At 40.2% G+C, this 12,957-nt stretch overlaps 1 protein-coding gene across 2 annotated transcripts in view; it reads left to right on the top strand.

Annotated features, from left to right (window-relative positions):
* cngk (cyclic nucleotide-gated potassium channel) overlaps positions 1 to 12,957 on the top strand; it is a 126,927-nt gene that overhangs the window by 60,799 nt on the left and 53,171 nt on the right. For both annotated transcript variants that reach the window (XM_067424724.1, XM_067424725.1), the window contains 7 exons: positions 1,604 to 1,767; positions 1,957 to 2,099; positions 2,213 to 2,322; positions 3,694 to 3,826; positions 4,219 to 4,335; positions 8,726 to 8,825; positions 12,570 to 12,716. In XM_067424724.1, the coding sequence (XP_067280825.1) occupies positions 1,604 to 1,767; positions 1,957 to 2,099; positions 2,213 to 2,322; positions 3,694 to 3,826; positions 4,219 to 4,335; positions 8,726 to 8,825; positions 12,570 to 12,716 (914 nt within the window). The remainder of the gene's footprint in view (positions 1 to 1,603; positions 1,768 to 1,956; positions 2,100 to 2,212; positions 2,323 to 3,693; positions 3,827 to 4,218; positions 4,336 to 8,725; positions 8,826 to 12,569; positions 12,717 to 12,957) is intronic.

Genomic DNA, 12,957 nt, shown 5'->3' on the forward strand with positions numbered 1-12,957 from the left:
GCTTCTAGGCCACCAAGAACTGCTGGGCAAAGTTCTCGATGGCGTCGCCGAGGAGGCCAGCCCGGCAGACAGGCCTTCCTTACGCATATCTGCCGGGTTAGCCCCCTGTTCCTGGACCACTAGTGTGGACATCGCCTGACCCAGGGAGCGTGCAGTGATTTTCATCGCCCCTAGGGCGAGGTCCAACATCGCACGCAGTTCCTGCACAACCCCTGGGCTGAGACTACCCTCGTGCGTGCAGGGCAGAGGGCAGTGAGAGAGGGAAAACCATGATACTTTTTTTTTTTTTTTCTCATTTTTGGCCCTTTTGACCCTCCATATTTCCCTCTCTCCGATGCAGCAATTGACATCTGTCCTCTGCCAGAGCAAAAAATGAAACGCTAAGACCTTTTCTCTTCCAGGACCAGCGATTCCATCTCTCACTACAAGCAGGCATGTGAGACAGTGAACGTGGCCGTCAGAACGGCACACAGCGCACTGAACGCTCAAGCCTCAATGAAGAAGGCAAGGCGAACAATGCCCTGACGTGGTCATGTTCTCATGAGAGAATCCGTACCACCCACGAACAGAGTCTCAGCATGCTTTTGATGCAATAGAGGAGTGGGGGCCCGAAGGGGTTTACCCGGCGGGGAATTCCCACTGTAATCCTCAGGCCACCAGCACTTATCAGCCAAAGTAGTCCTTTTCCAGTAACACCAGAATATGAACTAGATCGGGGGATAGGCGAAGGGACTCGACCCCATCTGAGGTTTCATAGTCTCGGCCGCGCATCTAGAGCACCGACTGACGCGCGTCGGTTGCTGTGACAACCGACTGTCAGCCGGCCGCTCGACGGCACACTTTTATGAGAAAGGGTGAGACGAACAACGTGCCGACGTGACCATGTTCTTCTGCGAGAACATGAATCACCCACGATCGCAATTTCACCTGCGATCGTGGCCGTCAATGAGGACAGGAAACAGTTGCATTCCAGGAATGCACGGTTTGAATGACATCTTGAAAAAGACGCAGGGTCAAACCGTGTTGCTCTTTTAGGATGGAAAACTGCTCTTTTAGTTGTGCTGAAGCACAATGGAGATGACCGCGGTCAGCACGCAGTCCACAGTGCAAGCCTGCGTGTGACACTCAAAGGGGAAAACACCCAGCGAACCAACAATGGAAAAGCTCTTTTGCTCTTTAATGAATGCAAACGATTGCAACGATGGTCGGTCTCTCGCTGAGAAGCGCTATAACACCCGCACTGGCAGTTCCTTCCTTTTCTCCAAGACTCAGTCTCTAAACACTCTTCGTGGAAACAGCAATGAACTGTTCGGCTCCGAAGTTGAAAGCATTTGATCTACCATTCCACTTCCTATTTATACCCGCGCTGCGGGGCGGAGCGTGGAATGTGTGGATCACATGCCAATCTCCGATTGGCTCGTTTTTATACACTCGAAGTGAATAGGTCTCTGAGGTCAGATCCCAATTCGTCGGTTCAGTTCTGACGTACGTCGAACGTGACCGACTGAAAGGGAACAGATTTTATAATGTTATATAGGAAAATGAAATCTTAATGCAATGTAATTGTTTGATGCCTAAAACTTCCTTCTTTTTTGTTCTCCAGGACTCGTAACAGATTTAGCAGTAATATTTCAAGTGTATCGAAGGTCTTGGGACTTGTTTTATGATGCCCTTGCAGTTTTACCCTTGGAATTTATTTATTTTGCTTTCGGCGGGACAGAACACTTGAGAATTTTAGGCCTAGTAAAACTGGTTCTGATTCACAAGGTATTTTATTTTTATTTGTTCTCATAATGTTGTAATACTAATAATGAAAATTATAATTACAGAGCCTAGAAGTTGAGTTTATCTTTGTGGTTGGGATAGTAGAACTAGAGTATGGATTACATGGGGTTCAGTTAGGTAGTTGAGTTGATATCCTGATGCTTCTTCATTGCAATTGTTTTGTGGTTTCAGGTTTATAAGCATTTCTGCCGAAATGAACGTGACATCTATAAGAACGTATATGAACAAAGAATGGTGAAATGCCTCTTCATCTTGATTTTCTATGTGCATTTTTGTTCTGGCTTATTGTACGTGGTAGCGTGCGATGAAGAAATGTAAGTGTTTTATTAGAGTGCTAGTCTAGAAAAAAAATCTATTTGTAGAATTATTTTCTAGAAAATCTGGGGGTTTTTTGTGTGTTTTTTCAAGCCTTTTATTTATTTTTAAGGTGTAACGAGGAATCATGGGCATGGAATGCTGGACTCAAACCGGATCAGTCCAAATTCGATCATTATATTGTTGTAGCATATTGGACAATTACGACCATGACAAGTGTTGGTAAGTACATATATGTAGGTGTCTTTCTGTGTGTGTGCCATTCTACTGAATTGCTTTAAACTCAACGTTTGAAAGAAAAAACAAATCCATCAAAATCTAACCGGGTTAAAATAAAAATTACTAATATTAATTATAATAAAACTTTACTTTTGCTTTTACTGTAATAAATAAATCCAATTATACATGTGAATTATCAAAGCGAGAACATTATAAAATGAAAAATGTTTAATTACATTATTAACTCATGTACTGTGGCTACTCCAGAATATTTAGAATATTAGGCCTGTAAGTCTTCCAAATATTTTGTAGCTTATAAAAACAATCAAATTTAAAACATATAAGTGTTTAGCCTGACAATCCAGACCCACATCAAGATGTTTGGTCTGGAAACTCCCCATTGACGGCTCAATCCGAGGGGCGGGATAAACGGTCGTCTTTCAAACTCCCTCTGCACGCGATAGGATAGCGCCACAACCGACCAGAGCAACGAAGGTGAAGCAGAGTTTGTTGACAGATTAAACATTCGCCGTATCCGGTCGACAAAACTCAGAACACATCTTCCCTTTTTAAGAATGACTTCAGTGCCGCTCTTTGTTCTTTTCTCAGAGAAAAGCTTAACTCAAGTCTTCCAGAGTCGCGGTCAGAGCTGATTCGAAAGACCGCTGTTCGCCAGTTTCTGTGTTTACTAGAAGCACGCAAACGCAACTCGGCCGTCGTCATTATGGCCCCGCCCGCCGACTCTATACACAATGTGATTGGCTCGTCCAGGTCGAGAGGAAAACAGCTCAGAAGGGTATTGAGAGTTCCTAGACGACACTTGCAGGCAGATTAAATTTGCTGCTGCTAGGGTGCGTCTAGATTTCTAGGCTAATAAGTGTTGAACTTGTAAGGCAAACTGTACCTTATCTCTACGTTGTACAGAGCATTTTAAGAGGCTTTCATAAGAGGGTGCTTAAACCTAACGTCCTGCATTACCTAGCGTATACAGAGTTTTTTCAATCAGTAAAATCACATAACAGCCTAGATGGCATAAAGGTTTTAAAACGCTTGGATCCCGTAAGTTGCTGCTTGCAGCTATATTTTTGTATTTTTTTCATAGGTTGAAAGTTTATGACAGTAAATTCTTGACAGAGAGTACTCTATAAATTATGATTTAGAATATATTTTTCTTAACATTATCTCAATTAATGTTTTGTTTTAAGTATGTAACATATTCATAATAACATATATTAATATGAAATAGCCAAAATTAGAATTTTTAATTATTTTTAATAGTTCTAGTCACCAAGACAAATGGTGCTTACATTATTATGAAACAGTAAAGATGAAACCATAGTTGACTAAAGCATTGACAGAATTTTTATTTTTCAGGATATGGCGACAATGTTCCCAGCTCTTTGATCGAACAACTTCTGGCAGCAGTTATTGGTCTTATTGGCTTGCTGATTTTTAACTATATTGTTAGCCAGATGTCTGCCACAATATCTGGTGAAAATGCTAATAGGTAAATGGTTTTGATTATAGATAATCATTTTGATCTAGTTCTTTGTGAAACAAAAGTTCACTTAGCATAGAAAAGTGTACTGTTGAACAAGGGCAGAACAAAGTTAAACATTTTATCAAAATTTATTGAACGACTGAAACTGGACTATGGTCTATCCTGTGAAAGACATTTTGGATCACTATGCTGAAATTCTGAGAAAATGGGGTGTGAAAACTGATTAACCAAAAAACTTTGAATCCATTTTTCTCAGCACCATTGTTGATGTTTGCTTTTGTACAGCAGTAAACTTCTCTCTCTGGTTCTCACTGCAAACTGCAAACATTTTCTGATAGTAAGATTCAATAATTTAGCTCAATTCATGCACATCTTGATTTTTTTGTGTGTGTGCTTAGGGTGGATTTCCAGAGTCTTTTTGCAGAAATGCGTCACTTCATGGAGCAACATGACCTCAAAGCTTCCCTACAGATCAGAGTTTTGAACTATATGAGTCTCCTTTGGTCCAAATATCAGTATGTTTATCTTGTTTTGTCTTCCTTTGTGATATTTGTATGTGCAGCATTAGTTATGACTAAGGAGGTTAGCATTATGTTTATCTGTTAGCATTCCAATTCATCTCAAAAACGGCTGGTGTAAGACCCCTGGAAACAGACGATTTGAAATATGTCTAATGACTGCAAAACCATTGCAGCACTGTTTATATCATTACAAAACAAAGTGACGGATGGTATCTCAAGAATGCGTACCATTGCTAGCATTTATTTTGAGCAGTGAGACAAAAATAAACATTCTTTATTAACAATCCAAAACAACTTAAAACCAAACGTCACACTAGGGGTGTCCCCGACTAAGGATTTACATATTTGTATGAACACCAGGGGGCGTACTACAGAAACATCTTAACTTTAGAATCCTATCTTTTCTGTTTGGTAACCATTGCAATTTCAGATATGACCTCATTAAGGAAAAAAGCTATTACAGAATGACATTTCTTAAGTGCTAAAAGCTGTCTTAACTTTAGGACAACCCCACTGGTGTCCTAACTTTAAACCTTATTGATATCCAAGGTGAAAATCACAGTACAAAAAGCAATTTTCGACATTTGTTGGTGGAGATACTTTTGGAGGACCCAGAGGATGCACTTTGATGATAAAATACTCCCCAGACACATGATTGTGCAGTTAGTTGAGTAATTGCGACCAACATTACGGAGGCCAACGAGCCGTCACGGAGCACTACCAGTCATTCTTCAAATGACCAACGCCTTACTTTTGTTGTTTGCAAATTGCAATGTATAAAACAAAATATGTTTTATTTTATATGATTTTTTTTATACCGTTGTCGGAGGTCAACTTATGACATTCACATGGCTTGTACATTCAAAAACATAACTAATAAGTATTAGGCTATTTTCTATACTGGTTTTGAGGCTGTCTTCTGAACGCTGGGTTTTGATGGGCGTGCCACACTGGAGACTTGGAAGTAAATGCCCATGGCTAGAATTGGATAAGATTTGCATATTTAATGAGCTTCAGCTCCCCTGTAATACCTATGCCCCTGACAGTTCACATGAGCAATTGCTTTGAAAGCAGCAACCGGAATAATTCTCTGATGGGGCTCTCAAAACCTATTTATCAAACAAACACAATGATTTATCTCTGATCCACTCATGATTGATTGTTTCTTTTTTTATTATTATTATTACTTGGCCCGGCCGATTGGTGGATATGAGCGCGAATCACACCCACACACGCTTGTGCATACTCTTCAAACATAACATAGATCAAGAAATGAATGTTATTTCGCTATTTAAGATTCACTGGCCTGCCGACAGGTTTATGTTTTGGTAGCCCGTCTGGAAAACACACAGCCCCGGGACGTTGGGCTTTGCGAGCCCTTGGAATCTAAACCCGAAATGCAATGAATCAACAAATAAGGGATTCTCCAGCCTGTGACAGCGTGCTGGTATGCTCTACTAGAATGTTGTCCCATTCTTGTCTAATACAGGCTTCTAGTTGCTCATCTCTCTTAGTCTTCTTTGTCGCATCTTCCTCTTTATGATGCACCAAATGTTTTTTATGGGTGAAAGATCTGGACTGCAGGCTGGCCATTTTAGGATCCTTCTTCTACGCAGCCATAATGTTGTAATCGATGTGACCTGGCATTGTCATATTGGAAAATGCAAGGTCTTCCCTAAGAGACAATGTCTGGATGGGAGCATATGTTGTTCTAGAACTTGGATATATACCTTTCAGCATTGATGGTGCCTTTCCAGCTCTTTTCATTTTCTTTATTTATATAGCACAACTTAACAACAGCCAGAGTTGACCAAAGTGCTTTACACAGTCAATTTACAAACAAACATAATATATAAAAAATGTGTAAGCTGCCCATGCCACATGCGCTCATGCAACCCCATACCATCAGAGATGCAGGCTTCTGAACTGAGCGCTGATAACAAGTTGGGTTGTCCTTGTCCTCTTTAGTCCAGATGACATGGCGTCCCAGTTTTCCAAAATGAACTTCACATTTTGATTCGTCTGACCACAGAACACTTTTCTACTTTGTCACAGTCCATTTTAAATTAGCCTTGGCCTAAAGAATATACCTTTGCTTCTGGATCATTTTTAGATATGGTTTCAGGGTGTCCGCGGGGTTTTAAAAAGTATTAAAAAGTGATAAATCAAAATTGTCAAATTTAAGGCCATTAAAAGTGTTAAATGTCGTCTCAGAGGTATTATTTTTTTCCAAATTAGGTATTATTTTTTCAGACTATCAGGTGTCCTATTCTGATTGAAATTCTATCTGCGTTCGCGTTAGTTCGTTTAGATATGGGCTTTAGCATATCAGGGCACATAATCAAAGATCTTTCATCTCCGGCTCGGCGTATGTTTGATGCTGACGTGATATTCAGCGGCCGTTCGGCATCATCTCTGAACACTGCGCGCTCAACAGACGTGGCTGGCTTACGTTTTATTTTAGACTTGCTTCAAGGCATATCTTCAACGACTGTCCTCATAAGAGCAATCTTAAACGATGTATATATATATATATATATATATATATATATATATATATATAGTCTAAAATGAACAAAGAGTTGTGAGAGAATGAGGCGCGATCCATAGACAGTAAACAGTGAGATCCGCGTGTCTGTCTGCTCTTAAAGGGACAGCAGCCAATAAAGCTTCCTGTCAGTAAAGTTAAAAAACAAAGGGAACAGAGAAAATGACTCGCTGGGCTTGACTAAATAACTTTTGTAGCTTTAATAAGGATTAACTCTTTAATTTATAGTTTATGCAGTGCAGACTGCATATAACTTTGATAACTTTATTAAATTTCTGTAAGTGTTAAGACAGGAAGGGCAGGAGTAAACATGACATTTATTATGGGTTTATGTTAGCATTGTTTTAAGTTTACTTAAATTAAAAACTGTTATATTTTTGAAGCCTAATAATAAATGTAAAAAAAAAAAATCAGTAACTGTATCGATATCAGTAATACTGGCCTTCATTCATAAAAAGATGCCATTTAAACAAGTATTTAAAATATACTGTCTTTATGTTGTTTCTACATTAATTTGATTAACTGTGAAATTATGATATTAAAAATGTATTAAAAACGTACAAAAACTTTTTTTATTGCAATTAATCACAGAAAAAATGTTTGATTAATCTAATTAAAGTTTTTAATCAATTGACAGCACTAGTTTTTAGTATTTTGTTAAATTCAACAACTTATCACAGTTATAGAAATGTAATATTTGGCTCAGGTTTTGTTGTTGGGAAAAAAACACTAAATAATTTAATCGCTGAATTACCAATTATTAATGTAAATCAGATGTGTGTGCAGTAATGCTTCTCCTTCACCAACCTTTGTGAATGTTGAGATCTATCTTACTGTGTCTGAATGATAACCTATAACAGATTTCCTCCTGGTGTCGATTCTAAATCTATTCTTTTTTGTATGTCAAAATCTGTGTAAATAATAGAAAGGTCGCTGATTAACACTTGCAGTTCAGTGTCGTGATGGTTTTAAAAAATATTCTAAAGGTAGTAAAAAAGGTACTAAAAAGTAGTAAATTTAACTTAAGGATTGCTGTATATACCCTGGGTTTCTTTTTTGACCTATAGAGTTTTAGCCGGCAATGGCGAATGGCACGGTGGATTGTGTTCACCGACAAGTATCCGACAAGTTCTGGAAGTATTTCTGAGCCCATGTTGTGATTTCCATTACAGTAACATTACTGTATGTGATGCATTGCCGTCTAAGGGCCCGAAGATCACGGGCATCCAGTATGGTTTTCTGGCCTTGACCCTTAAGCACAGAGATTGTTCCAGACTCTCTGAATCTTTGGATGATATTATGCACTGTAGATGATGATAACTTCAAACTCTTTGCATTTTTTATCTGAGAAAGTCCTTTATATTGCTCCAATATTTTTTGCCTGTACTTTTGACAACACTAATACGTTTTCTTATACTTGGCTTGACTTGTTTGCATGTAAATGGTTTTAGGCCTATATATGGGTCGTGCTCTCATTCTAACGGCACTAACCTCGTTCTGATGTTTGTAAATTTGGATTATTCTAAATGAGCGACCGTGTGCACAAAGTTAGTCATTTCCATAAAACACACATAAACCATCTCCATATAAGGGCTTTCTGCACACACTCTCCTGTAACGGAACTGCTCTGAGACAAAAGGTTGCGGTATCCAAACTCAGCTTTATTGAAAGAGTAATCCACAATCGTAGTCAAAAACAAGCAAAAGGTCATACACAGGCTAGCAATTTTATGCACAAATTTGTGCGTGCGCATGCTTATTGAAAGAGATGTCTTATGGAAGGATATGACTAGATTTTTTGGAGAAGCTATGTTTATTGATTTTTTTATTTTATCAGAGGTGAAGCTTACCCAGGAGGGCGCTTTTTAATGCATGACTTGCCAGATGAACTTAAACAGAATGTCGTAATGGCAGAGAGAGGGGAGCTTCTGTCACAGGTCAGTATTTTTTTATATTAATTTCAATGAGTATCCTATTTTTGTTTTTTAAAACCACTAAGGCTTTGTATGTTTAAAAACGAACCCAAAAAAACATTGTGTGGATTATGCATATAACCCTCTTGACTTGATCGAGAAGCTGCATTAGTAGCTGATATTATGGGAACTCTGAAATCCTAATGCTCTGCTTAACGAGTTATTCGTGAATTCTTCTAAATGTAATTCTGAGTGATCATTCTGCATGGAAATGTCCTGTTCTGGACTTCAATGTCCTGAAGTCCAGAATAGAGTACATTGTGCAACTTTTGGAAATGAAAGGAACCCAGCAGAAAGCATTAACCTAGCCAAGATCAAGTATTTATGTCTTAATTTCTCGACCTTACTTTTTTGGTGTCATTTGTTTTGGTGGCAGAAACCCTTCTATGAGGTAAGGAGCACATGGCAAGTTTTTACTGCCCAAAGGCCTTGATAGACCGCATATCCATTTCTTCATGTTCTCTGCTGACATAAAAAAATGTGACAAACCCCTGCAACCTGGGATCGTGCTGTTCCTTTATTGACCCACAATCAGGGCTTGACATTAACACCCGCCAGCCCACCAAATGCGGGTAGATTTCAGCTGTGGCGGGTACGGCAGCCACTCACACTAGCCACTTTGGCAGGTTGAATATAATTTACAGCCAAATGAAATGCCAAGACCGTCGTATCACAAAATTAGCTACAATTCAACTACAATTCTTAATCGATTAACTTGCAGATAGGCGAAATCGCGCTGAATGACACACAACAAAAGCGCTCTCTCTCTAGGTGCAGATCCACTTGTCCGTGCAACACTTTTGTCGCCGCGCTCCACTTTATTCCTATGGGTGACGTCAAGCGACTTTAACGCGCCTGCATAGCATTCCGGGAAGGCAGCGCTGCATTTGAACCGATTTGAACGCAGAAATGAGGGAAAGCGTCACAACATCATGCTTTACTCGTGTCGCAAAAGTGGATCTCCACGGTCTCTCGTGCGCTTTGTCACACGCGCGATCAGTTCTTCTTGCTCAATTCTTCTTGCTGAATAGTCAAATGCACGCACACGAATACAGTCGGTTATGGCTTAAGTGTAACTTAGCCTACGTAAACAGGTGGGTAATAACTGAATATGTGTCCGAATATTACATCCATGCATTCAACAGCCCAATTAAATACCTGTCTGTAATTAATGTTAATCAAACAACTACAGATATTAAATAAATGTATACATATTAAGTAAATATATATTAGTATCTGAATTTTTATTTTATTTTTTATTTACTATTGTTTTTGTAATTTGCTTATTTGTTTTTTTATATATATAGCCTAACTAAAATAACTCGTATCATATTACATTTCTCATATTAGCCTATCATATTGCCCACCCCTTGCCCACCTGCACATCCCAGCTGATATACAATGTAGTCTTGATTTGGGGGGTCACTCTGTATTTGAAAGTTTGTTTTAAATCTTCAAAATCAAGTAAAATGACTCAAAATCAAGTAATTTAAGCATGCCAAAGTCAACTTTAAACATATACAATGTAATTTCCAAACAGCAAAATTGTGGCCAGTGAAAATGCTGACTGGCTAGTAACTTTGGAAAACCACTAGCCATAGTGGCTGGTGAGCAAAAAAGTTAATGTCAAGCCCTGACCACAATGATGTTCTGAGCCATGCACACAACACCTTAGGAAATTGATGAACCAGTCGAGTTCCAATGACTCCTTTTGGGGAGAATGAAAAGAGCAGAATCTGAAACTTGGGAGACGAGAAGAAAATAATTTCTGTTTGGCTGAATCAATCACAACCAAGAAGAAGAAGAAAACCACAGCATTCCTGGACACTTGTTCTTGGGGAACTTCTGTCCATAGAAATCCGACCACGGGCTGAAAGTTTGGCAACAGTGCAGGGTAATGGGAACCCGGTACATGCCGCTCTGATCTTGGGACTCAGTCGTGAAGCCAGTGCTAAAGTGGCCTCATATGAAGCAATCCAAGCTGCGTTACTGTGGATGCCATATGACCTAGGAGCTTCTGAAAAGGTTTAAGTTTTACTGCTGTCCTGCGTTTGAACAAATTTAAGCAGTTCAACACCGACTGAACACGTTCCTATGTGAGGCGCTCTGTTAGGTTGACTGAATCCAACTCCATACTGAGAAAAGAGATCCTGTGCAAGGAGGAGAGTTTGCTCTTTTTCCAGTTGACCTGAAAGCCCAACTGCTCCCTAGACTGGTCTAGTATGAGCCCGTGTTTGAGATAGTTGAGGATGCGAACACCGTGCTCTCTCATGGGAGCAATGAAAGCGGCCTCTGCGACTTTTGTGAAAACAAGGGGCAATAGGGACAGCCCGAAGGGCAGGATACTGATACTTATATGTCCTTCCTTCAAATGCAAAGCATAGGAATGGTCTGTGTCGATGGAGAATCGAGACATAAAAATACGAGTTCTTCAGGTCGATCACTGCAAACCAACCTTGTGGACAGATGCACCCATAGATGCATTTATGCATCAACATCTTGAACGCCAGCCTGTGCGGGGACCAATTCAAGACTCGCAGGTCCAAAATTGGCTGTAAACCACCGCCTTTTTGGGTACAATGAAATATGGACTGTAGAAGCCAGTCTTCGTATCAGCTGGGGGGACCGGCTCTGTCGATTCCTTCGACAGAAGAACTATCATCTCTGCCCACACAGAAGTAAAGTGGATGCCCCTGAACTTGGAGGGATGCTGGGCGATCAGAATCGCATAGCTGAGTGGGATGGCGTGGATGAGCCAGCGAGATGGGCTCGGAAGGCTAGTCATGCTCCCAGTGACCGTACCAGCAGGATCAACGGCACCACAGACGTACACACGGTGGGGGTCGGAAGGCTAGTCAGGCTCCCAGTGACCGTACCAGCAGGATCAACGGCACCACAGACATACACACGGTGGGGGTCGGAAGGCTAGTCAGGCTCCCAGTGACCGTACCAGCAGGATTAACGGCACCACAGACATACACACGGTGGGGGTCGGAAGGCTAGTCAGGCTCCCAGTGACCATACCAGCAGGATCAACGTCACTACAGTACGTACACACGGTGGGGCAGTGAGGTGAAATGCAGGGATCCAACAAGACGGCATAGCGGCCCGAATTGGGGTCTGACTGTGCAGTGCAACATTTTTCTTGGTTCCACCATTGGGCTGGGGGAGAAAGCGAGAAAGCGTTCTTTGGACCACCAAGGTGGACATCGTCTGTGAAACATGGTCAGTCACTGACACAGCTCAACCTCGGCTCAGAACTACCCTGAGTGCTTTGGCCTTCCGTAGACTTGCAGGGTGGCCATCGCATTCAGGGCAGAGGCGGCCTGCCAGTAGCACTGCTGCCCCACCATCGAGGGTAGTGAGAGTGGAATATTCTAATGCATATTTTGGCCCTTTTGGCGTTCCATATTGGCGCCAACACTATACTCAATCAATCAATCAACTTTATTTATATAGCGCTTTTACAATCACTATTGTGTCAAAGCAGCTTCACAGTGTCAAACAGGATAATATGGCATCAAAATTACTGCCAAGTTTTCAATGTGCATCCTGGAAAAAAGGCATGGGGTGGGGCAAGGCGTTTTTTTATTCATTTATAACAATCTATTTAATATAATATAGTATAATATAATATTTTTCTTTGGTGAAGAATATTATGATTATTAGTGGTTTGGTTCATTAATTACATTTATTTCCTCTTTACAGATTCCTTTCTTCTCAGAAGCTGGAGAGTCATTTTTACAGGACCTTGCTTTAACTTCAGTTTTGTACTTTTTTCCTAAAGGGGAAATTATACAGTACAGTAATACTTTCTCCAAAGAACTCTTTTGTATACTGAAGGGAACATGTCAGGTGAGCATATATAAAGTTGATTTCTTTATTAAAGTTTTATATCTCAGTTTTATGTTCATAGGTTTTGAAATTAAAGTGTAACACAACACAATAATGTAAACCTCTTTGTTTCAACAAAACACACATTTAGGTAAATCCACTTTTAAACAGAAAGTTAGCATCATATCTGGCTGAAGAATCGTTATCAGCATACACTGCTTCCTGTGATTGGCTCCAAAAATCCTGATCAGAGCACCTTTAG

This window comes from Pseudorasbora parva, chromosome 18, assembly GCF_024679245.1.
Source record: "Pseudorasbora parva isolate DD20220531a chromosome 18, ASM2467924v1, whole genome shotgun sequence".
In the NCBI taxonomy this organism is placed as follows: Eukaryota; Metazoa; Chordata; class Actinopteri; order Cypriniformes; family Gobionidae; genus Pseudorasbora; species Pseudorasbora parva.